Source organism: Sphaerodactylus townsendi, linkage group LG02 (assembly GCF_021028975.2).
Source record: "Sphaerodactylus townsendi isolate TG3544 linkage group LG02, MPM_Stown_v2.3, whole genome shotgun sequence".
Lineage (NCBI taxonomy): Eukaryota > Metazoa > Chordata > Lepidosauria > Squamata > Sphaerodactylidae > Sphaerodactylus > Sphaerodactylus townsendi.
Window position 1 is genome coordinate 363879 of NC_059426.1, and position 26748 is coordinate 390626.

The window sequence follows — 26748 nt, forward strand, 5'->3', positions numbered from 1 at the left end:
TACTCTCTGCAAAAGAGCTCCTTTCTCCACTTCAGGTGAAGTGGTATCACTTTAAATGCAGGAAGATTTATTCTTAGTCAATCAACAAAACAACTTTAATTGGTAGAGATTAGTAGAGACAATTCTCCTAGCAACATTGCTTAACTTTAGAGATAGAGAACGAAGCACAGCAAATAAGGTTACCAGGAACTGGACACCAGGCTCAGGACTGCCTATTGGGCAGCGGTTGGACTTCTCTCTCCAACGCTGCAGTTCGTTTCATGGTCTTGCCCAGCGTCTTCGGGGGTGGCAAGAGCTGACCATCCGAGCACCACCAGGCACCAAACGCAGACTTTGCACTCGCTCTCGAGTACCCCATCTCCACTCAATGACTGCAGCTTGTGCTGAAGCTCCTCTGCAACCCCTTTTTGTACAGGGGGTATGAGAAACAGGTTTGTAGCCAAAGAAAAAATATGTTTAAACTGCTACCTAGACATGCCTTCTCTCTGGAGCTCCTGTCCTGGGCGGAAGTTCCCCCGGAAGCCCCTTCCAAGGAGGATAAAATGGGTACCCAGCTTGCAGACAACTGGGAAGTGGAATGGCAACCCCATAAAAACAGTTTGCCTAGCAAATGTAATGATGAGACATCACCCCATAGGTCAGTAATGACCTGGTGTTTACAGAGGGGACTACAGTTACCTTTAATAACCAAAGGTCACAATTTGCTTGCAAGGTCTCAAGCTTGGCTCCTGAAATCTAATCAAACCAGGCCAGGAAAGACCGTGGCAGGAGAATATACTGAATTACAGGTTCCACACAGCATGAACTGAGGCAAACCAAGACCCAATTCAGAAGAAGACCTTTCCTAGCAAGTCCCTCCTGGTAATCTTCTGTTCAGTCTTCTGGCACATGGAGCTTTTTCTCCATTTTATCAAACACTGGTTCCCCACAGAAACGAAATGGAGCTTACTGGTCACAAGCATGGTCCAATTTCAGCAAAAGAATAAATGGCACAAGGTGTAAGTTCCTCTCACCATCACACATTAGAGCCAGTCCTCTATGTTTAGCGTCCCACGCAGGGCCGTTGGCTCTATCTATTATTTACATCATTCATTATTGATGAGTCACCATAGAACAAAAGCAGTGGAATAACAGGTAAACTTATCAAATAGGCTCCAGGTGTATGAAATACAGCAAAGTTCTCTCCAAAGGCCAGAGAGCAAGACTGCAGCCTCCGCAAACCACCTGCAGACTGGCCACCCTGGGAGAAAGGCAGGGGACAAATAAAGGAAATAGACTAGATTTCAGGCAGTGCCACAGAAATGGCCAGGATTTCTCCCAAACCGCCAGGGTAGTAGGTAGCTTTTTCACTGAGCTCCATTGCCAGGCCTACCACAGTTCCCTGCCTCCGACCCCTGCAATAATAAATTATTATTGCCTATTTCATTTCAACAGCTGTCAAAGGTAGCAAAAAAGGGTTACGCGCCCCTCCCTCCAATACCTTGCGCAAAATCCTCCACCCATCCCTTCCCACCTTCAAGCATGATAACAGTTTGGGAATTGGTGCCTGCAGAGGGAACAGGAAGGTTCGTTCTAGGAATGCAGAAACCTTGCTCAACGAGACCGGCAGGGCTCATCCAGCTTCCTCCACCAGGTAAGGCTGCAACATTTCCAGAAGGGCCCAATCCCTGACCTCCAGCCAACATGTATAGAAGGGGGAAGAGCAGCCACATCGTGGCCAAGTAGGATCCAACCCCTCCAAAAGCTGAAGAGGTTGACCGTCTGCTTCACAATTCCCCTCATGCCGTCCACCATCCCTCCCACGGTCAAAGCTAAAATGATTTTAAAAACCAACAGCCATTGCTTAAATGGAAACACAGCCGGTCCTACGGTGCTTTGCAGCCCAAGGTAGGTGACAGAGAAAGCTGTCCACACATGTAAGCAAACACCTCCATGCATGCCACAGCAACCGAAGTCCCCTGCCTGTCTCTTCTGAGCATAAACCGCTGTCCAAAGCACAGCCTCTTTCGGAGATGGAACGGAGAAGAGACGCAAGAGAAAGCAGTGCTGCTGGCAGGATTCTTGCTCAGATAATGTTGTAACATGAATGTCCCTTAGCATTAAATGGCAGCAGCCGCTCTGCATTAAATGATTGCTTTCTCTGATGGCATGATGGATGGTCCTGCTAGCTGTAAGCGCAGAGAGGCTGTGTAACCCAGTTACAGAATCTGCAGTCCCAGGGCACGTAGGGCTGACCTACTGACCCAGACTGACAGCTGGGGAATAGCAAGGCCTCTGATTCCTTGTGGTAAACGCTACTCGCATCAGAAAAAAAGCAAGCAAAGAAACAAAAAACAGTTTCACCGGAGATACGAGCCCAGAACAGGACGAACCCAACACAGGAAAAACACAGCCTTATTCAGCCACTTGCCCCCATTACCCCAAACCCAACTTCACTGACTGTCTTTTCTAGAGCAAGCAGGCATCCTTTCCCCAGCCTTGTCTCACAGGGGTCTGAGGGCACCCTGTGGATCATGTGCCTTCATATGCACCACCACGACAAGGAAGTCAGAAAAGCTTCCCTTCTCCTGGTTTCCTTCAAACTATGCAAAACTGAACTATCCAAGGGGGCTTTTCTACAAAGGTAATAGGGTTGCATTGCCCAAAAGGGTTTTACAAACTTGTTTGGTTAAGTGATTAGGGACTATGGGCTATGCTGCTTGATATTATAGCTCCTTGTAAATAAGATCCTATTTATGTAATTTCCATACCAGTCAATGTGTCATGTGAATACTTCACCCTATGCTTCAGCTCTTTCTGGTGGCTCCAGACTTCTAGCATCCTGACGCATTGGTTATTGAATGTCCCATGTTGCTGACTGTACCGGCTCACTGTGTATAGTCCTGCTTGAGTCCCTGTGAGTAAGAGTGGACCATAAATAACACCAATATTAAATAAACAAACAAAACAACTTGTGTCTGGGGTTTGGGGCCCATTCCACCAACATGATGCTGCCTGCAAGTACCATTGAAGCAACAAAGAGTGACAGAAGCTCGGCATGCAGAAGGTCCCAGGTTCTATTCCCGGCATCTCCAGTTAAAATGATGAGGCAGCAGATGTGGCGAAAGACCTCCACACCCAAGACCACAGAAAGTTGCTGCACAAAATACTGACCTTAAGTGACTCAGTGCTAGGCAGCTCCACGCTTATTCATGCGCAAGCTCTGGTGCGGGGCCAAAATTTGCTGGGAACAGGAGGGCTACAGATGTACCCCACCCTCCCTCCTTGCCAGGTGAGTGGGGCACTGTGGCTATTTTTTAAAATTAGGATTTTCATTCTTACCTAAGGACGTCCTCCCCCCAACCCCCAAACAGCAATAACAGTTTCTGCCCTGCCTTCCTGGTTCTGGTATTGTTTGTTTATTCATTCTTGTTGATTTTTAAAATAATTTGAAATTTAGTTTTTAATTGTTTTAATGTTTTAATGCTTACATGTTAGCCTCTATGGAGACCCTGACAGCGTGAATTAAAAAGGTTTTAACTAAATAAATAATAATAAAGTAAATTTCCTTTTTTCCAATATGTAGATCGAATGTAGATGCTCCTTTTTCTAACAGAGCAATTTTCAAAAGAAAAACAAAACCAACCCTGTTGCTCCCAAGCCCCTAGACCTTCCAGAAATACCACCGTGTTTTCTGTTCGGAAGAATATTTAGGCCAGGATTCAAAGATCTCTGACTACATGCGGAAGCCACGTGCCGTTTGCGGAAGTTTTTACTGGGTCACGCACACAGTTTGCGATAGAGCTCTATGCACATGCTCAGCAGTCATGCCTAAAAGATGTTGTTCACACTGGCAAGCTTGTGCGCCCTGCTGGGTTTTCAAAATGCTGCTGATGCACAACCCATTCTGCTTTGTGTTTGCGACCGTGCACTCACATCTAATACTACTAACTCTTCAGATCTTGGCAGCAGAAAATTTACAAATTTACATATATATATACCCTTTATTGGCATCAAAAAATTGAAACCATTATAATAATTAAAAGGAGACACAGCTGATTACCATTACCATTAAAAATAATATAAAATAAAGTAGAAAACGAAATAAAATAAATACATAAATCATATATTTAACAATACCTAGATTAACACTTATTCCTAACAATGCAAAGGTTTATAGCACTCTGCAGAAAACTAGCTACCGCCTCACACAGATCTGCAGAAGGGCTATTTAATAAAAATGATGTATTGTATTGTATTATTCGACTTGTATACAGCCCTCCCCCAAAGGGCTCAAAGCTGCAACAAAGGAGTCGGCTCTCAGTGCAAGAATAGGGGTTGAGAACTTAATTCAGAAAATTTTGATGCTGAAGAAGAAGAGGAGTTTGGATTTATACCCCACTTTTCTCTACCTTTCAGGAATCTCAAAGCAGCTTACAATCACCTTCCCTTCCTTTCCCCACAACAGTGAGGTAGATGGGGTTGAGAGAGATAACTGTGGCTGGCCAAGAACTCCCAATAGGCTTCATGTGGAGGAGAAGGGAATCCACCCTGGTTCTCCAGATTAGAGTCTGCTGCTCTTAATCACCACACCAGGCTGGCTCACATATCAGACCCTTGATATTCACACGTATATTTGGCCTAGAGGTGGATGACCCAGGCGAGCCTGATCTCAGCAGCTAAGCAGGGTTGGTCCTGGTCAGTATTTGGATGAGAGACCACCAAGGAATATTCCTACAGAGCCAGACAAAGTACAGATTGCTATACACAGCCAGACAATGGGAAAGCTTCTGTGAACCTCCTTTGCCTTAGACCTATATTGGAGGGGGGGGGGGGTCGCCTTAAGTCAGATGTGACTTAATGGCAAAGAAGAAAAAAGAAAAGATTAGGTTGGTATCTACAAACTTACCAGGAAGATACAACAGATGCTACACTCAGCAAAGGAAAAGAGACCCCCTCACTTCTGCAGGAGTCTATTGCATACCCTGCAGCTATGAAAAGGTCTACACAGAAACCACAAAACACAGCGTTCAAACTCGCATTAAGGAGCATGAAAGACAATGTCGGCTTAACCATCCTGAAAAATCTGCAGTTGCAGAACATGTCTTAAACAAAACTGGACATAACATTTTATTTGAAAACACTGAAATTCTGGACAACTCAGAAGGTTACTATGTCAGACTGCACAGGGAAGCCATTGAAATTCACAAATACCAAGACAACTTCAACAGGAAAGAAGAGACTCTGAGAATTAACAAAGCTTAAAAGTACTTAAAAACACCAGAAGCAAAGGCCAAGGGCATGCTTGTTCATGAACAATGTTCATGAACAATGGACTCCACCCAAACACAGGATTTGCATTCACCAATACTGTTGCTGCTGCAGGGCATGAAAATGTGACTGAAAAACCCCACCTGCAATACAATACAATACTATCAACCACATCTTTGCAAAGCAAGTTCCACCCAAACACTTACTGATTGGTTCCCCACACGGGGACATAGACAATATACACCCCACTAAACATTCCCTTCTCACTGGACGCAGTGTGGAACAGACTTCTCTCTGTGATACAACTCTGAAGATGCCAGCCACAGATGCAGGCGAAACATTAGGAACAAGATCCACCAGACCACGGCCACACAGCCCAGAAAGCCCACCACAACCAGTTGAATCCAGCTGTGAAAGCCTTCGACAATATTCTGAAAGGGATTTGGGTATCTGGAAATAGGCTCAGCAAAGATGTCTAGCAGAACAATGATTCTCATTAACTTCTCTAGCGATTCTTCTGTTTGCTCACAGTGGATCATTAGCAGGTAAAAGAGTCAGCTAGTGACTCTTCCCAGAGTCTAGCAATGCCAACTCCCATGTAGGGGATTTAGTTTTATGGTTCAGTCTGCAACTGGAAAAATTCTCATTAAGCATATAGTGCAAATGAGCATGTGCAGAGAACTCCTGTATTTCCCCACTAAGTAACCTTAAGTAGGTCCAGGGTCAACAGCTCCAGGTTGGGAAAATCTCCAGGTTTGAGCCCGGGGAGAGCAGGTGATCTCAGTGGGATATAGACCCATAGTCTACCCTCCAAAACAGCCATTTTCTCCTGTGGAACTGACTAGTCTGGTGATCAGTTGTCATGCTGGGAGATCTCCAGGCCCCTCCTGGAGGTTGGTAACCACAGACATGATGGGAGGAGGGCCCTCCGAAAAACAAAGATTTCCTCTAAGTCCAACTTTGCGCAGCCCAAATCCAACAATATCATCACGTGGACACAAACTGCATTGGCATAATGAGGCTCATAACACACATTTTGTGACTGTCCTTTTTATGAAGTGATCCACAAGACATTTATAAACCCCCTTTTAATCTATAGAGCTGGACTTCCTGATGTTGTAAAGCTATCTTCCTTATTAAACACTTCTCATCCAACCACATGTGAAGACGTACCTAGTTTCTTGAAAGCAGCAATAGAGTCTCATCATGGTATTAATCTAGAAGACTTCTTACTGCAGTTCTCATATTTTTAGTGATTCTAGGATGGATTTGATGGGTTTATTTCCCTTTTTTCTTTTAATATTACTGTATTTTGGGGGTTTATAACTTAATTTTAAACTATGTAACTCTGTTTTTTGTGATCTGTGTGCTGTTAATACTTACATAGTCATAGCCAATAAAGGCTATGATGAGGCTCATAATTAGTTCCCTTTGTGTGTGCCCCAAATCCCCTCCGCAGTTCCACTCGTCATATGTTTATCTTACCACCTGCCCACAAAGAACCTGGGCAGCAGACACGACCTTCCCCATCCCATCCTCGGAGCAAACTTACGAGGCAGGTTGGCTGAGCTAGAGCCCCTTGCCCAAGGCCAGGCTGCTGGTTCTCCCTTCCTCTCGGATTTATAGCACCAGACACACAGATAGTTCCGTGCCTGGCTCTTTGGACCCCGAGAGTGACCACGACTCCCAGAATCAGTCCCTCTGATCTCCCTTCTTGGCCAGCAAGGTTCATCAAGGAGCTCCTGGCGACTGGAAGTAAAATGGACGCTACTCAGAGGGAGCCCTGCAACATTTCAGGGGGTGGGGGAAAGAAGACTTATATCCAGGACAGGGAGGGATAAATGGTGTGTCCAGATCTGAAACTCTACACAGACCAGATCAGAAATACCCACGGATTACAGAAACCATTCCAGTGATTTCTGAGTATTATGCTTATTATGAGGCTGATGAAGCAAAAGCAGGCTGATCTGGATTAACTGCATGACACGTTTGGCAAACTTTTTTTGCAAATTGTAATATCCAGCCATTGGAACAAAAGAACAGAATTCACGCAGCTTTAAGGACCTCTTTAGCAACAGGGACTGCAGCTGAGCTTAATAATGAACTGATACTTAGACTCAAATTCCGTTACAGCCAAAGATGGCTCTGAAACGGCAAAAGTGGCTGGACTGAATTCGGTCATGATTTTTAATTCCTTGCCCATTTATCCAGCGAGTATCTTCGTGTTCTCAATGCACAGCAATAAGCATTCTGTATTTTCACAACATTTCACAGCCATTTGAGTGCAATCATCACCTTGAGTCACGTATAAAATCAATTTCATCACCCTTTCATACCACGGCCACTATTTCAAGATTTGATGGCTTAATTCTCAAGCTACTTTTGCTCCACTTCCGTTGCCAGCCTCCAGGTGGGACCTGGAGATTTTGCAGAAGTACAACTGATTTCCAACAGATGACAGAGGTCAGTTCCCAAGGAGAGAACAACTGCTCGGGGGGGGGGGGGGGGGGGGGGCGTTTCTATGCATTATACCCCACTGAGGTCCCTCCCCTCTTCCTAGGCTCCATCCTCAAACCTCCAGGAATTGGCAACCCAGAATTGCCAACACTGTTTAAAAATCTCCTCCCTTTATGTCATAGTTCTGATCTGAATCAGGGCCCCACATAATAAACTTGGAGAGAGACCACTGATATCACATGACACACAACTCCCTGTACAACCCTGCTTAGGTGCCTATTGCGTTGCCTACTGTTAACAGTAGACAGAAAGATTACTCCTCTTCCGCTGCGATCTGCCCTCTTATGAAACGTTGACCTGACAGAGACCGCTACTCATCAGAGGGGACCTAACCAGTGAATACACAAAGATATACATACATCTTTAGTTGTGTGTCTGTACTGCAAACCAACAGCTTTCCGGAGATCTCATGGAGTTACTGGGCAGTATATTTCAAAAGTCTTGGGCCAAGAGTGAGTGATAGAAATTACCTGCATTCAGCTGTCAACTTCCACCTGCAAAGCCTGAAGAAAATGCATGGTTGAGCTCATTCTTTAAAACCATGTTTGGGATCTGAAAAAAACTGACCTATTACCTAGGTGCAGTAATAAGGCATTGGCATTAAACTTTAAAGCCTTTAGCGGTGTGGGACCCTCATACTTATAAGACTACCTCTTGGTTACAACCCTCTTGGTCAATATGGGGTCTCTTGCAACTGCCTGGCCCCAGGGTGGCTCTGTCACTTGTCATCAGGGGAAGGGGCTTTTCAGTTGTGGCCCCTGTTCTAAAGACTGCACTCTCTGATAACACCTGAGCCCTACTGAACCTGTTTAGCTTCACAGGATATGTGAGGCCTTTGGATTGTAATCTATATGTTCACATTGTTTTCATACAGTCATGGTTTTAATAATTCATATTTTAATAATTCAACATTTTATATTTTAATTCAACAATTCATATTTTATAATTCATATATATAATAATTCAACAATTCATATTTTAATAATTCAACATTTTAATGTTAATATTTTGTATTTGTTACCTGCTTTTAAGTCACTTTTAACTCATTCACAGTGTTTTGATGTTGTAAGACGCTGTGAGACCCTTTGGGTGAACAGCAGCTTTAAAAATCTAATAAATATATGAGTAATTAAAAATAAACAATATGTTGCCAAGCATAAGAAAATCCCTCAGTATTGATCACAAAGCTGAAAAAAATGGAAAGACGTGGCCTGGAGATAAAATTACTGCCTCATGGAAAGAACCGTGGGTCAAGATGGGGAACAGCAACTCTAGAGCAGGGGTCTGCAACCTGTAGCTTTCAGATGTTCATGGACTACAAATCCTATCAGCCCCTGCCAGCCAATTGGCCATGCTGGCAGGGGCTGATGGGAGTTGTAGTCCATGAACATCTGGAGAGCCACAGGTTGCAGACCCCTGCTCTAGACACAGACATGAAGGGCAATTGTGAAACAGCTCTGACATCTCTCCAAGCCTACTGATTCAGAGATCATCGTCAACAACAACAATCAACATAACAGCATGAATGCAAAAATCAATGTAAATAACGTTCTTTTCCAGAATTCCCCAACAAGCAAAAAAACACACATGGCCAAAATAATGGGTTTTTTAATCACTAGCTGTGTTACATCTGTGGCCAAAATCTAAACTCCGCCTGCCACAAACAGGACAGGTAACAACAAACAGATGTCAGAGCCAAAGCTCCTACCATGAGTTTAAGGTTTCCGTGCCAAAATCCAGAGGCAAAAATAAAATCTTCTGGCAGACCCACTTCAGTCAATTGTTCCAGCAGGCGTACAGTGGCCAGATTGCTTGACTTTGGCCTCACTAGAGACTAGGAATCAGCACTCTCAAAGCATGCATCCCTGAAACTGATAATTCACTCAGGGGGACTTCTTTTTTAATGACAAGTTGAGTCCCTTCACTGCAGGCTGCCTTACTGCATCCATGCCAGATCGAGGAGAGAGAGGAAATGAGAGAATCTGAATCTAAATCCACCTCCCCTTCGCTCGGAACACCCGTCCAAATCATAAGTGAGCGCTAGCCTGGGACTACCCCTCCTACTGGACCTGGAGCGTGATCTGGAGGGGGATCTATCCCTACATGGGGGAGGGAAGGCTGGATCTGCCTGTTAACCGCCTGATCTATGGATTTCTGAAGCAGAGACACAAGCTGCTGCAGAGAGAAAGCGCTTCAGTCCGAGGGGAGCACAGACCTGGAGGCGGCCTCCCCCACCATGGCACCCACTTGACTGACCTGCGGAGGAGGATGGTCAGCCCCCAGAATGGTCGGGATTAGTGCCAGAGCCGTAGAAGTTTCGGGTGTCTTAGCCGGAGGCGACAGACTTTTGTCGTGGGAGCCCCCTTGGCCATCGCTGTGCCGATCCATTCGGCGCGTGCTATCACGGCCCTTCCGGCCCAAAGCTCCCCGTCGGTTAGAAGGGCCCTCGGAGTGCGCGCATCTTCCCGCGTGCGGGCCCAGGGAGCGTGATGGAGCCCGCTGCCCAGCCCAGCGGCTGTTGCGCAGCTCTGAAGAATGCTCTGTCCTTTCAGCCCAGCGGCTGCGCGAGGGAGCGTAATGGATCCGGGCCGAAGACGAGGATCGGGACCTCGTATTTTCTACCATGGAGCGGTAAAACGACTCCCGAAGCGGAGAAAATGGCGCCGATGCCATGGCTCCTCCTCCTCTCCAATCACTTTTGGCGGGAAGGAGAGGGAAGGGGAGAATATCATCAAGACTCGACAAGACGGGGGGGGACACACCAACACTTACAAAACACACTCGGGAATCTAAACAACACGAGGTAAGTATAAGAAGGAAAAGTTGATGATCCAGTCGTGGAGCCTGTCGATGTGCTGCCTACTCTGACCGAGGCAGGAAGATACTTGGGGCAGCAGCACCACGGGCACCTGACAGGAAGTCACCAAAGAGCCTTTTCCTGCCTACTTGCTGTGGGGTAGCGAACAACCCAACCAGATGGCCTGCTACCACCACAGAGAAGAGGTTATTTGTAACTAGGCTGGGTGATTCAGTAAATCCGAATCCCCGCAAAAAACCCCAAAAATGTTTTTAATTTACCGAATTCGGGTTTTTAATTTACCGAAACAAGGCAAAACCAAACAGCCTGGGAGCCGATAAAGCCGAGCACAATTCGGCTTGATCGGCTTTTGGAGTGGGGTGGGGAAGAGAGATCTGAACGCTGCATTGGACCAACCTCAGCACAGCACTCAGATCTCCCAACCATTTCTGTCTCCCAAGCCCAGGAGGGCCTGGGAGACGGAGGTGGGGGAAGGAGTCAGAGAGCAGCCCCTGCTATCCAAGCCATTCAGCGTTTGGACAGCAGAGATGGGGTGAGAAATGGCCTGATCCTCCAAGCTGGGCTGAGCAGCCCCACTTGCAAGATCGCCCCCCACCTCTGCTATCAAAGCCCCAAAGGACAGTAGAGGGGAAATGGCCTGATCCTCTAACCTGCATTCAAGATCCCCCCCCCGCCCCGTTGTCCAAGCCCTTCAGAGGCAAGGGAGAGCGGGCCAGATCTGTTCCCCACCAGCCCTGAGGGCCCTGAAAATCACCAGTGGGGGCAGTTCACTCCCCTACCATTCCCCACCCCACTCCACCCCATGGAGAGGAGGGCGAGAACAAAAACATTTCCAGTTCAGGGGTTTTTAACCCAAATATTTTTGGTAAGAGCTGAATAAAACCAATGGGCATCAGCTCCATTCGGCTTTACCAAGTTAAAAAATTTCAAGTCCTAAACTTGGTGATAGTTTCTACCAGTATTCAAATCTTTTTGTAATATTTAATCAATAAAACAGTAAAAACCAGTAAAGATCAATAAAACAGTTAGTTAAAAATCAATAAAACATTAAAAACTTGTCAGGGTCATATCAGGGTCAGGTTCGGAAAGGTGGCTTTAACTTTCTTCAATCGTTCCTGGCGGAGAGCCACGGCAGGCCACGAGCAAGTGGAGCCAACCCTACAGTGTCTGTTCAGCTCAATCCTGTACCACAGGACAAATAGCAACTGAGACCATTGCCAGAACCTGGGCCTGAGTCGAGTAGATCTTGCAGCCCTGCCAAGGATATTTGGCACAGTTTGCTCCGGGACTATTTGAATGTCCCAGTCCACTTCTGGGTGCATTCACAATGGGTGAGAAAAGCCACTGGTAATGAGGAAAAGATTGGAATGGGTGAAGCCATCTGTCTGGGAAATAATAGGCTGGAACCGAGCAGATGAACTCAGGGCTCTTTATTAAGATTGTGCAGAGAACAGTGCTTTACAGACAAACACAGATGATCTGGAAATAATAAGCGTCAATATTTTTTAAAAGCTTTACTTGCTTATTACAAGAACAGAACAGGAGAATTTTGAAAAACGGGCACTGAGTGGGGGGAAGAGAGAAACACAACTAAACTCAGGGAAAACTAACACATAAGATTCAGAGGTAATATGGAACAGGATAGTTTAGCGTGAAAATCCCCAGTATAGTTTGTTGAGTTAGAATAAAAGTAGGCTTTTTTTTAAACCCACTTGAAAAATAATGTCATATACAACCTGGGAGCCTGGCTGTTGTGGTTTTTCTGGGTTGTGCAGCCATGGTCTGGTAGTTTTTGCTCTTAACATTTCTCCCGCATCTATGGCAGGCATCTTCAGAGGCACGTCACAGTAAAATGCATGCCACGGAAAGAAACAACATGCCTCTTAAGATACCGCCATAGATGTGGGAGAAATGTTAGGAGCAAAAACTACCACACCATGGCCACACAGACAGAAAAACCCACAACAGCCAGAAAAACCACAATAGTGAATTGATTCTGGCCTTCGACAACCTACAAGTCTGCTTGCAAGTTTTGTCATTCTCAAATGGTACGTTAAGAGGACACAGACATTTCCCCCCTTTATTGCCAGGTTTTTGCTGTAAAGGATCAAAACTGCATTCTTACACTGAAGCAGTCAGCAGACTTTGCTTCTTCCTTGATTGGTAATCCTAGTAAAGGGCACTTCTGTCTACCTGGGACCTCTGCCCTCTGTTATCGTCCCTCACAGGTAACAACCTACTCCATTCTATTCCCTTACATAGAGGATCACACCTGGAAGACTCTAACCAAGCCTTGCTGTGCCCCCCATCAGTCCCTTTTCCCAAGAAAGGCATGGAATATGATTTCCTCTGCATAGATCAGTGGTTCTCAACCTGGGGGTTGGGACCCCTTTGGAGGTCGAACGGCCCTTTCACAGGGGTTGCCTAAGACTCTCCTGCATCAGTGTTCTCCATTTGTAAAATGGATAAACGTTAGGGTTGGGGGTCACCACAACTGAGGAACTGCATTAGGAAGGTTGAGAACCACTGGCATAGATTCTGATGAAGTGAACACATGGAAACTCACGCTGGACAAATGTTGGCATCTTTCAAGGTATCACAGGACTTTCCCCAGTTCTTCCTATCCTATAAAATGTCCTAAGCCTAGCCATTGTCCTGAGATCACCACAAGACAGACAGGATTGGGCCCTCCTCTAGGCAATCATCACCACGCCCACTAAATCTCTATTTTGTCACTGAGCCCCAAAAAGTCACAAGGCACAACTCATGCGGAGATAGAATACCACATCTTGGGAAGCATAAAGTTTTGCCGGATGAACATTTGGGTTTCAGGAACAAGAGGTGCTCATAACTCACATGTCCAAAGAGATTTATGTACACAGCTTGGCAGCTTGCTACAGAATGCAACTCCTCCCCATCTCTCCTGATATAACTGTTTCAAGGATTCATTAGTCATCTTCTGGAAGAGCCCTAATATTTTGGTTGGCTTCCTTTTGGGAAAGGGCTTTCAGACAAGCACAGCCTGATAATTGAATCTTTTGCCTTCTTGAAGTCAGAGAACGGCACAAACCACACTTGCTGTGAACAGAGAACACAGAGATGAGAACGGAGGAAACCCAGAAGAGGTTCATTTATAATAGTCACCAGTCCCTGAAGTGAGCTCTTTAATAACAGTAAACTTTAATAATTGCAGGAAGTAACAAATACAGATTCTCTGCTAAGGGAAGGCTGCATTCTAATTGAATGACACTGGTCCGTTCAAACAAATGCAAATAGCTCGCTGGTCTAGCACAAGCCTTTCCCATCTGTGGATATTTGCATAATTTTTAAACTCAACACCAGGCAACAAAGAGGCTGGAGCAGAACAGGCCAAATGAGAACACAGGTATCCAAATCCTCACAACACGAAGTTCAGTGGCTTCTCTTTGGCCACTCTGGTATGAGATATCTCTTGTTCTGAGAAGTAAAGTGACTGGATTACTCTATTTTAGACGAATCCGTGCTAAATACTGAGGCACATGATCAGCATGAGTGATTTTTGTTGTTGATATGGTACGCAATGAAGATTTCACCTAATTCAGACAGCAAGGTTGCCAACTAACTCAAGTGAGACCCACCTAGCCTCCACCTGTACCTTTACCTGAAGTCTGATACGCAGAAAATCAGCAATAAAAACTTTGCCACACAGAAAAACACATCTCATCGTGACATGCTTCTGAAGATGCCAGCCATAGATGTGGGCAAATTGTTAAGAGTAAAAACAACTATACAGTCCAGAAAACCCACAAGAGTCAGTTGATTCCAGCCATGAAAGCCTATGACAATACCATAAAACCTTTTGTTGTGTGGATTGAAAGGCTCACTGCTGTCGATCAGAATTTCTGACGAGGACCACGACAGGGTTTGGGTTTTAAGAGTCAGCAACCCCACCAACCAAGCTGTCCCTTCTGACAACAGATATATCCAGGCTTACAGTGAGCACACCTTGAGTTGAAGGCAGCCTATCGCTTTGGCCCTTCCAAATGTGGACGCATACCCCCGTACACATGCAGAAGTGGATCTCCAGCTATAGCTTGGTTTCCCTTCCTTCACGAAAGAGCTCGGCTGCACAAGAAAGCAGAACTGAGACCCTTTGATCACGGGCAATCTCGTTTTTAATACATTGATACATTTTCAGCACATTAGATAATGCTTGAAGAAATCAGCAGGGCGGGAGGCCTGCTTGAGTGTTTCCCTCAAAACCGGGAAGTCGAGCTAGTTTTGAACACTCTGAATGGCGTGAAACAGAGCGAGTGGGGAGGAGACCACTCTCGCCAGAAATTCTGCTGGCTTCCTTCGCCAACGGCAAGAAGCAAATCGCTTATTACAACATAGCACCGCTGTGCGCTTCCTTCCTGAGAGAGTCAACCTTAATAGGTTATAGATGGTCAAAATTCCTTCCAAGATTAAAAACTGACATGCGTGCAACATCCAAGTGGGAAAGGGAGGGTGGGCTCACAGTCACCCATACTTGTAGGGAACCCAATCTAGTGAGATTCAGAATATTTGCTTGGAGAACAAGGAGGGTGCAAAGTCTGTCTGGTTTTGCACAGAGGCCATTCGCACCGCGACCAGTGATGAGTCACCCAAGGGCTTGCACCCGCCTGCTGCAAAATGCACTTAGCAGGATGTGTACAGAAACCACTAAGCCACTGCACCCCACCAGCAAGCGAAGTCAGTTCTCCACTTGCCTCGTTTCAAAGGTGTCTTAAGTGGAGGCCTTGCCTCAGAATCCCCAAGCGGAGGCCGGATGTCTCCAACCCACCACGCCTGATGAAATCAGTAGCAGCAACCATGTGAAAATATCCCTGCTGTTGTTTAAGTCACTCACGGGAACAATGATTCAAGACATGCATGTTCGTCGCTTGTTGAATGCACCATAAAGTGATCTCCTTGCATGTGTGGGCAAGCCACGGCAGATTGATAACCACAGATAGTCCTCTCATAAATCACTCCATGTGACCTCAACTCCAAAAGCAACTAATTATAGGAACTGTCATAAATTAATCATGGGAGTTTTAGTTGTTCCATTCGATTGCACACCATTGTAAAAAATGGGACTCTGCAAAGAAAGCTTTGATCGTGGGAAGGTGTATTTTTCACTTGCTGGTTCTTTCTACAGTCATCTGCACTTCATGAAAAGTTGCTCTTGAGGGTAAAAGGGTTAAAAATAAAATAATGCAAGGGGGAGGCGGGCCCCCTTCAGCCAAAGGTCCTGTGGACAAAAAGCCACGTAGGATGGGCACCGAAGGGAGGAAGACGAGCAAGTGAGGCGGCCCCTGCTCTTTTTTGTGCCAGTGGAAAAGCTGGTAGGATCCAGCTCAGTCCAACCAAGGACGAGGGTTGCCAGACTGTGCCAAGCAACTAGCAGGAGCTCTAGTAACAGGGGCATGGAGGGGGGCACAAAATTGCACATGTCGTTACATCACTTCCAGGAAAACCCAAAAGTGACAGGGGATAGCTCAGAAACATTATGGTAAAACCTGACAGTTTCCGGTGATCCCTAGAGCTACCACTCCCCCAGTCAAGACAAAGAGTTTCAGGCAATTCCTAGAGCTATCCTCTGTCGTTTCTGGGTTTCCTGGGGGCTGGGGACTGACAAGGTTACCCAGGCTGACCACTTGAACCGTGGTGCTGGAGAAGAATGTTACAGACACCACAGACCACCAAAAAATCAAATAAGTGGGTTCTAGATCAAATTAAGCCTGAACACTCTCTAGAAATTAACATGACAAAACTGAGATTATCATATTTCATCATGAGAAAGCAAGAGGCACTGGAAAAGGACATAATGCTAGGAAAAGTGGAGATGGATTGACTCAACTGAGGAAGCCGTGGAAGTGGGCGGTACAGTAAATCTTAAATATAAGTAAGTAAGTAAGTAAGTAAGTAAGTAAGTAAGTAAGTAAGTAAGTAAGTAAGTTGTGGAGGTCATCAATTCAGAGGGGGATTGCAAACTATACCTTTTTCAGAATAAAGATGACCCCAGATTTGAGAATTCCTCCTGGACCATCTTTGTTCTAGAATGCTCCATCTGGATCCTGGTGCCTGCCTGGTTCTGTCCCCAGGGTGCCAGGACCTTAAGCGGAGCATTCTAGAACAAAGGCGGTCCAGGAAGTGGCGGGTGAGCTCTCAAATCTTTATCCTGAGAAGTAACTTGAGAGCACATAAAGAAAAACAAAAGGGCCATACAAGTCACAGGGGACAAAGAATGAGGCCAAAACTGACAATAAGGTAAAATATATATTTTATCACTCACTTAAAATTCCTAAATTCCACAGTCCTTTTCGCCTAGAAGCTTCTTTAGGGAAATCTTTACTTATTTTTATCTTATTTGGCCTTGGCCTTATTTCTTATCTCTTGACAGCACATCACACATGTACGCAATGATCACACTGAGATGGGATTATTGCAATCTGCTGAACTCCGAGCTTTTCAAAAATGGGCAGGGTCTTTGGAAGGCAGGAGATCTGCCCAGCTGATAACAGCATCATCAGATCTTCAGAAGCAAGACTGATCGCCACAAGAGACAGGGATTTTTCCATAATGGTTCCTCTGTTTCTCAAACTCCCTTCCTGCACCTCTTTATCTGGGGTCAGCTCCAAAGTGCAAAGTGATGGGCAGGTGAATCGAATTTATTTTTTCAGACATTTGATGACAGTATTTTAAATAGATCTATTTTCACTTTTAACCGCTGTGGTTCCTTTTTAACTATTTTTTTACTACTTATTTGCTATTAACAGCTGACTACTGCTATGACTATTTGTAAGGACAACTGGGAATGTAAAGACTGGAAATGATCCAAGTCTAAGAATTTTGCAGATATTTGTGTATTATCTCTATTTTTTTTCATTAATCACCTTGATAAACCTCTTGAAAAAATTCCTGAACATAATATGCCTGTTTCGCACTCTGGTCCTCACGCTCAATTGGCAGCTGCTGCTGCTCCCAGCACATTCTCAATCCACCCAATCTATTCTGACTGCCTACAAGTTTCTATTTCTGGCAAGATAAAAACCGGAAGCACCTAAGTAGGTAACCAGCAGTTCAGCTGAAATCCCTCGAGGGTGGGAGAATTAGCACCAAATTTGCCAGTAATTTTGATGCCCTGCAAGACAGGTGGCTAAAAGATGCCAACGCAGCAAAGCTCTTCATCCTCGCCAGCATTCATTCCTGTTACTGGCACCGCTGGAAGCAAAAATTAATTTATTTGAGCAGAGGTTTAGCAAAGGTTTAAAACCTTCCAAGCTGCGATTCCCAGGAGGACTGCATTAAAGACAGGATTTCAAACTAAGACCTTCAGCACTGAAATGCTGCAGTTTTATCAGCCATAGCAGAAATATTTCCAACATTAGCAGCAGCCAGGTTGTTCCATTTACAAAGGCTATATGGATTTTCTGAGTTATGAGGTTCTTTCCTACCCTGGAGTGCTTGGATAAAGTCTCCTGGTGTGAAACAATTTTGCAGTTAGCTGGACACGTCAAATATGAAGATGGGGCTGCATCAAGGGGCCCACTGCCAGCAAGAAGGGCTCTAACCCAAGCAATTTGCAAATGTTAGTATCTCAAAGGCACCATTTTGATTACAAAATTTTGTGGACCCCTCACCTCCCCCTCCTCCCTAACACCCCCCCCCCCACAATAGTCCAACTTCTGAGTATGCGTGTGAAAGACAAATGGAAGCTTGCAATTCTCAAACAATACCATGAGACCCCTAGCAACTACACTTCAAAATCCTGTTAGGGAAATGGCCTACCGCGTACCTGAGTATGGGGCCACAACAAAACAAGAACCTGACCCAAGTTCTAATCAATCCTCTTAATTGGATGAGATGTTATTTTAGAGACAGCAGGACCTCTAGCCAGACACCGGCTGAAGACGATATGGAGAGGCCTGAGAAAACATCCAGCGCTGCTGATAGAAACAGACAAAGATCAGCATTGCACAAAATGTGGACTTTGGCTACTCAACTGAAAACAGCTGTGGGCTGTTACTGTCTACAAGCGTCATCCCTCTTGCTACTAAGATTCTCTCCGTTAACAAACATAATGAAAACCAGTTCAATTTTACACTGAAAGGAGTTACACTGAAAGGAGTTGCTGGCAGCGGCTGATGGGAATTGTAGTCCATGAACAAGTGCCATAGGCCTATGGTATAACTGGGCATGACATCAATGGGAAAACTCTGTGGTTTTCACCCAGCTGTGATGTCAGTGTACCACATGGCATCACTTCCACCCCCTTTGGGCAGCTTCAACGGCCAGGAGATTCCCCGCCTGAAGCGGGCAAATGGCATGCTTAACCATGACCGTGCCTCCTTGCTGACATTCAAGACCATTCAGAACAGTCAATGTAAATGCAAACATAAATAAATAAATAGAAAAAACAGAGCTTGCCCCCCCTAAATTTACAGTAGCCCAATGAGCACAAAAAGCCCTCACCTTTTCTCCTCCGCCTATAGCATCTGAAGTTTGCAAACAGAAAAACATACCATGGAAAAGTGAAATAAATTCAGCATAGGAAACAATGGCAGGCAAGCTTCCGTAACTGTCCAAAGGGCAGCTTTAAGGTCACAGTGACCGGGCTCCAAGGAAACCACATTTACTCTGCATGTATGAATAAGCCAGCACAATTCCAAACCTGCAGGCAGTCTGCCGGAGTGCCCACCTCTCTGGTTCTACGTATATCGTCACAATCTGTTATAAATGGTCTATGCGCTGAAAGAAAGAGGAACTTTGCGGCCCCATAAAAGCTAACAAGATTTTATTCCAGCATCAATTATTGTGGATTGCAACCCACTTCTTCGGATGTTAGGGGTTATGTTGTCCTTTTGGGGAGATCATTTTCTTTCAACAAACAGCAGGGTCAGAGGGCCCAGAAAAAAAGGAAGTGTCTGCAAAATGTCACTATGTAAGATTCAGATCCACTCAGGAAAACACAGAGATTATTCACGAGGATTATTCTATGCCATTTAACGGCTGGGGAGCCGCTGGTTTTGCTAAACAGCACACCAGCTGAAATACAGATCCCAAGTCAAAAGGCATGCGCCAAACATATTGACCCGAGGTGCAACATCCCCTTAAAAAACCAGGTCTTGCTCTGACCAGCTGCAGTCTGCAAGGACCAAAATGAAAGAAAACACCTTTTTTTAAAAAAAATTAAAGCCTGCATTTTTAAAAGATGAACGTCTCGCAACCTGAACAGACTTCAGCGGTGGGCTGCCAGGATCTCCTTTTCCACTAAATCCAGTCATTCTCCCAACCTCTCCAGTCTCGCCCTTAATTGGATCTCCCAGTTCTGTGGACGGGATCAACAAATGGCCTATCAGGAGCTCCCGCCCCGGGATTTTCAGGATTCCCTCATAGGAAAGGGGGGGGAGGGGGCTGCATAAATATTTGAGGCTCCTGCAGCAAAGCGCGGGGGGGGGGGGCAGTCAGCAGCCCTGCAGGCAGCCAGCTGCAAAGTGTCATCCTGGGTTTTAAAGACTGAAAGGCCGGGAGAGTCCAGAGCACTTTCTGTCAGGGCTGGAGGGACTGGAGGGGCCAGCATGAAAATGTCTCCTCAGTCTGGGTGTCCTGGGGCGGGGGTGTGTGGGTGTGTAGGTACAGACAGAGAGCCATACATATAGGCAGATCAAGAAGCACACACTTGTGTGTGCGTGCAGGTAGGGACACTCAGACAGATACAGCAACACTTGTGTGCGTGTGGGTATACACACAGAGGCATAGATATAAATAGACATTTGTGTGTGTTTGTGTGTGTAGGTATAAACAGACACAGAAACCCACACGTGTGTGTGTGTGTGTTGGAATCTGAAATGCACATTATGAATTACCCCCCCTCCCCCCTCCCCACCGCGGGAGCTCCCCTGGCAGACAACGAGCAGCTGGCCGGGCCGGGCCCCCTCCCCTCCCCTCCCCCGCCTCCCGCCCCCTCCTCTCTCGCCAACGGAGGTCTGGGGGGAGGGCCTTTTCCCTCCCTTTTTTGCACCCCCCAGGGACCCTCCTTGTCCCCCCCTCCGCCCGCCCGCCCGCCCGCCCGCGCGCGCGCGCTCACCTGCTCGGCCAGCTTGAGGACGGCCATGCTCGGCTCTGCCTGCCCCGCATGCGGCGCTCCCGGGCGGCCCGAGCGTCCACCGAGCCCCGCCGCGCTCCCGCCGAGGCTGCCCGACCGAGGAAGCGGGGGAGGGGGAGGGGGAGGGGCGGGCGCTGACATCACGCCCCCCCCCCCGCGCGCGCCGGCTGGCTGGCTGGCTGGCTGGCTGTCGTGCACGCGCGGGGCCCGATCGCGCGCCGCCACGCCGCCCTCTAGCGACCCCGGCTCGCCACAGCGGCTGCCGCCCCGGCCGGAAATCCCGGCTCCGGATCCCCCCCCTCCCCCCCGCACTTACACGCACACACCCCGCGCGCTCCCTTTGTGCAAAAAGGGACCGGCCGGAATGCAGCCCTGAAGGGATGCCAGCCTCCCGGTGGCGCCTGGGAATCACCCGGAATTGCATCTGCAACTGCGCAGATCCGTTTCCCTGGAGATCGTGGCTGCTTTGTGGAGGGGGGGGGGCTCTCTTGGATTGGGCCCCCGAGCCCCCCAGGGGTTTCCCAACCTGGATCTGGCAACTACCTCCCCACACACACACACACACACACACACACTGGCGGCCAGGAGGGAACCCAGCAAACCCCATGGAGGGAGGGAGGACTCCGTGGCATTTTCACCCCCATCCCCCGCCCCACACTGAGGTCTCTGCCCTCCCCAGGCTCCAACCCCAAATCTCCAGGAGCTTCCCAACCTGGAGCTGGCAACCGTGGCCCCATCTCATTTCCTGGTTTTCCGCCCCTCTCCCCGCCCCCCACACAGTGCCCCCCCCTCCACCAGCCCTGCCTGGATCCCTCTGCCTGCTTCAGTCATCTCAAGTCATGTTGCTGAGGTTAGACCGGGCAGTTCTGCTCAGGATCCTATTGTGATGTCTCTTAGTGTAGGCGCAGAAGAAAGAGAAAGTAAGAGCAAATAGTAGAAAGTAAGAGCAAGAGAAAGAGGGTTTTAGATCCAGCCAGAAAGGTTATGTCTTCCTTCCCTCCATTATTTTTTCCTATACTGGAGAGATGGCAACCATAAAGCTGCTGACCAAAGAAATCATGCAGGCCTTAAACCTATTCATTTGAAAGTAAGTGCTATTGAAGGATGTAGAGTGGTATAGAATAGTCCAATCTTGTCCAGACTTGGATGCTACACAGGGTCTTGGATGGGAGATCATCAAGGAAGACTAAGCAAAGAAAGACCACCTCTTTCTGCTGCCCAGTTGCTTTGAAAGCCCCCTGCTGGGGTCACCACAAGTCACCTACTTGGTGGCCTCCCGTCTAAATACTGACCAGGGCCACCCCTCTTTAATGACAGAGATTTGATGAAACCATAAGTACAAGCTGGCCTACAACATATTGTACAGGATAATACTTATCACGATACATATTACACAAATGTTGTGAATCTTTCAGCATCACCAAGAAACAGAAGGCATTTAACCTGCAAACTTAATGCCAGAGATTCTGGAATTGCGTTCACATCAAAATAATACCTGTTTTGATAGCACTAGCAAGTCTGACTTGACAGGTATAGGTTGACAAGTGACAACAATCAACATTCCTGAACAGAAGAGCAGTTCTGAGCATATGCACTCAGGTCTATTCAACGGGGCTTGCTCTCAGGAAAAATGCTTTTAAGATTGGGTTGTTGGATTCTCGTCCTATCACAACAGCAGCAGAAGGGCAGACTGATATGCTGACCTCAAGACAGCTGCCTTCTGCCCCCTGCTGCGGGACCTTCACTGTACAAAAAAAATCACTGTTTTAAGAGTTTGTCAATGAGAGCCCTCCCTGCCCCCATAAATCACTTCCATTATAGAAAGCAAAGGGAGAAGCCTGTGACGTCCCAATCCTTCTTGTAGGCATTTAGAAGATTGCCATTAGAAATTGTTTCTTATACTGTTTTAATTGTATATTTATGTTTGTTCGCTGCTCTGAACCCGTTTGTGTGAAGAGCATGGTATATAAACCAAATATTATCATTAATAATAATGCTAACTAGAATCCAATGCTAACTGGATTCTTCCCCCTACCCCAGCTGCTACTGATTGCAATACAAGAAAAAAAAGATTAAAAATCCCTGCTTCTTTCTCACTGAATAGTAAGCACTGTGGGCTCTACTACCGTTCTAAGACCCCTTTCAAGGCAAGTGAGACACCCACCCTTCGGAAATGCAATAAAGATGTTTGTACAGATTAATCGAATTACTAAACTTGTCCAGAATAGCTATGCAATTCAGTTTTCCATGACCTTGGAAAAAGTAGCCACCATGTGTTGGCTGGAGAAGGGATGTTTGGCAGTGTCAAAGAGAAGAGTGCGAAGAATTTTTTAAAATCTGAATTCAGCAAATACAGATAAACCCACAATGACACCCACTACATATCCATTTGCCTGGAACAATAACCAAATTTTTGAACATTTCTTTTATTTATTCAAAAGCTATGACAAAGAGGGTTAAAATGCAATATGCCACCTTTTTTAAATGAACTGCTGCTCGACGATCTATCCAAGACTTGTTGAGATGTCTTCCTGTCCAAAAATGTTCACAAACACATAACCATTAATATTTTATACACAAATGTTTATTCCTCAAATAAACAGCCCCTTTAAACACAAGGAATGGAATCTACATCCTCATCAAGATGAATCAAAAACTAAAAGCCTCCCAGTACTCTGTATCATCACTGTGTTCTTGGTCACTACTGGCTTTTAACATCAAAACAAACAAGGACATGTTATTTAAAAATCATGCTACAGGATTTCTAAGCTCTGCCTCTGATCCGTTCTATGGTGATCTGCAGTGTCTTAAAATTTTTGCATCACCAAGTCTGAACCAAGTGTGGAACAGCTGTGCACTTAACACAAAAAACAAATGAGAAATAAAGTTACAAGACATAGTCAAGTTCGTAACGAATGTAGGTGTTCTTCTCGTCATTGTAGATTCGTGGATAATGTGCTATCAGAGCGTCCTGTGAGCCAATATAGATGGAGTTATAGATCTTCCAATACACATCTCTGACTTTTCTGGCAGGGTGAAACAAGCCCTAGAAAAATAGAAGAAGAAAATTAAGGCACATGCACCCCACAGAATCTATTTTTTCACTGTTTACAAGAAACAGCAGTTTATCAAAATCAGCCCTAGCTATGGTTGGAACAAGAACGCAACCACATCTGTGTTGACTGGAGCTTTTGTCTGCTCGCCTTTCTAAGGCACACCATGAGAGTCGATCAAAACAAACAAACAAAAGCTTCAAAAACAACTTTTATAAGCAAGGGAAAAGGCCATTTCCAGGGAGGGGCCCCAGCCCCAGTGCAGAAATCAGGGGATCCCAGATTGCCAGGTGTTGCCATCTCAGATGGCTCAAAAGCAAATTGCATATTTAATTACAATAGTAATTCAAGACTCTGTAATCCGCCCAAGGACAGATGACTATGAATGAGTCATGACTTTAAAAAGGGGCCTGTCATTGGATGGAAACTTTCTATAGTTTTTCTACAGCTAACACTCCAGTTAACAGTTAATCTGTTCTCTTACTATCTAGGAGGGCTGCCCCTGCTTTCTTGATCCGTGCATGCTTACAAAAATGTAACTACATTACCCAAATCACTGTTCTGAATGTGGCTGTTACTGAAGCAAGCTTAGCATTTTCTGTTCTTGGCAGACATCCTGAGATTAAAAACTGATGGGAAAGGATTCACACTGCAGCCCTAAATAGGCACAAAGCTCTTGCTATATAAATGCCTCTGCACCCCTCAACATGAAATGACTTCATTCTGTGAACGATACGGATAAGGCTAGGATAAGAGGTGGCCTTCAGTTAAATCATTGCCCCATACCTTATAAATTACTTCCCACTCCCTCTCTCATGAGCACACATTTTTATTCAAGGAAAACCTACCTGTAAACAATACTGCAACATTCGGCAAGGCCCAATGGCAACCCTCAGGCCCTCCAAAGCCCCCATGACTGCTTGAATGACATGAGGCGACGTCTCAAACACATTGGGCCACACATAATTTAACAGGTGATTCAGCGAGTCTTCACAGCCGAAGCCGTACACTCCAAGAGACATGTGCTGTACCACCGCGCTGGCCGTCTGCCTGTGAACAAGGTCCCTGGAAAGGAGAAACAGGGCAGATACATTTAGTCTCTTGGCCCTATTCTCTTTGCTTTCTCCAGCTCCAAGGGCAGGCGCCTGCAGTACCCTGGAAGTTAGTCTGCTTCTGAAACAATCCCTGCTAAATTGGCACAGCTGCCCCCTCCCTCTTATTTCCTTCCACCTACTGGCAGTGGTCAATTCAGCTTGGTAAGAGAGCACACTGAGTTTCAGAGAAAGTTACAGCTTGCTGGTCTCTGTGTGCACTGAAGAAATAAACACACCTGTTTCAAAATCCCCAGTGTGCAAGCAGCAAACGATTGTGCTTGCATTAGTGAGGGGGAAAGCAGTATAACTGGGATGGCGGCTCTGTATACCCCTTGGGAGTACTCCACAGAAGCTCCCTAATCTTGGGGGGGGGGGGGGCGCAGAGAGCTACTGGGGGAAAGGGCCCTGGGGGAGCACTTAAAAACTTTTGTGCACCCAAGCACCTGTACATACCGGAAACGTCCTCCTGTTTCAGAAAAAAAAATAACACTCTACTGTTCCCTTTAACCATGTTCTGCTGCTGACAGAAAACACTTGGCTAGTGGCAAAAAAGCTGACTTGTCCCTTCCACATTGACCCCCTCCCCAAATCCAGGGGATGCTGCCACCAAAGTAGGGGGCAGGAAAATCTGACTCTGCAGACATTGCTTCACCCCACTGTGACTAACTGAAAGGTTTGTACCTTTGGCCAATTTCCAAGAGGCCACAGAAAACAAAAATTAAAACAGATTTCTACAAAAGAAAACAGTTTTTTGTCTTCAGCTCAACAGTAAAGCCACTATTATGAAAGCAGTTCAAAAATAACTGGGCTTGCTGCATATTGCTAATCCTTGACAGGAAGTGCTGAAATTCTGCTCCTGAAAAGCTGCAGCAGCAGCCAGCCAGTCAGGTGGAGCTCTGGGTTAACTGCTTCTCCCCTGAGCTAGAGGACATCTTGTGGGTGGTTCCCATGGTCCCAATGGAGAGGCAGGAAATGAAATTTCTTCCTCCTCCTGTGGAGAGGGTCCACCCCCTGTGCTCCTGAAAAGAGATGCTTCTTCCCCACATGTATAGTTAAGGTATCTGGTAAAGGGAGACCCCAGTGCAAGCACTGGGTCTGTACTGACCCATGGGGTGACGTCACATCATGATGTTTACTAGGCAAACTATGTTTACAGGGTGGTTTGCCCTTGCCTTCCCCAGCTGTCTACACCGTACCCAGAGCAAGCTGGGTACTTATTTTACCAACCTCAGGAGGATGGAAGGCAAGTCCACCTTGAGCCGGCTACCTGAAACTGACTTCTGTTGGGATCGAACATGGGTTGTAAGCAGAGCTTGGACTGCAGTACTGCAGCTTAACACTCTGCAGATATCAGACATGATTCCTTTGAAGTCTTCCCACCTTCAAATTATTATCTCTTCCTAAAGATTCTGGCAAGATAGGGAGTGTCATCCCAAAAGAAGCTCAGAAGGGACCACTTTGCATGAGAGATTAATAAGAGACTGACCTGTCCATTAAAGCATCTTCCAGCAATGGGGTTACAGCGTAGATGTAGTCTTTCCCCATTTCCCCAATATATTCAAAGAGGAAGGAGAGAGATTTTAGAACACCGTTCTGAACATTCAGCTCTGGGACTCGATATTCGTTCATCAGGGCAGGCAGGACTGTGAAGGGGGAGCAGGTCTCAGCTACGATAGCAATGGCGACTGTCGTACACACTCGATTCTGCCTTTCTTGTACTTTCAAATTATTCAGCAGTGTTGCCAGCACATCGTGGGGCCTAGAATATGATAAAGAATGAAACTTTAAGTAATTGCACCACTAACAGAAATCTGTTAAAGAAGTGATTGTTAAATTCTGATAATTCCCAAGCTGTTGCCTGGGCCAAATGTAACCTGACAATGAAGATCTGTAACTACTGATACA

The 26748-nt window shown here is 46.2% G+C and overlaps 2 protein-coding genes across 2 annotated transcripts in view; both read right to left on the minus strand.

Annotated features, from left to right (window-relative positions):
• LOC125425819 (ankyrin repeat and SAM domain-containing protein 1A-like) overlaps positions 1 to 20862 on the minus strand; it is a 148915-nt gene extending 128053 nt beyond the window's left edge. The window contains exon 1 of the mRNA XM_048483496.1: positions 20679 to 20862. Coding sequence (XP_048339453.1) covers positions 20679 to 20837 — 159 coding nt within the window. The 5' untranslated portion in view covers positions 20838 to 20862. The remainder of the gene's footprint in view (positions 1 to 20678) is intronic.
• A 2244-nt stretch (positions 20863 to 23106) lies between these two features.
• SF3B1 (splicing factor 3b subunit 1) overlaps positions 23107 to 26748 on the minus strand; it is a 46143-nt gene continuing 42501 nt past the window's right edge. The window contains 3 exon segments of the mRNA XM_048483963.1: positions 23107 to 23742; positions 24598 to 24814; positions 26330 to 26602. Of these exon segments, the coding sequence (XP_048339920.1) occupies positions 23584 to 23742; positions 24598 to 24814; positions 26330 to 26602 (649 nt within the window). The 3' untranslated portion in view covers positions 23107 to 23583.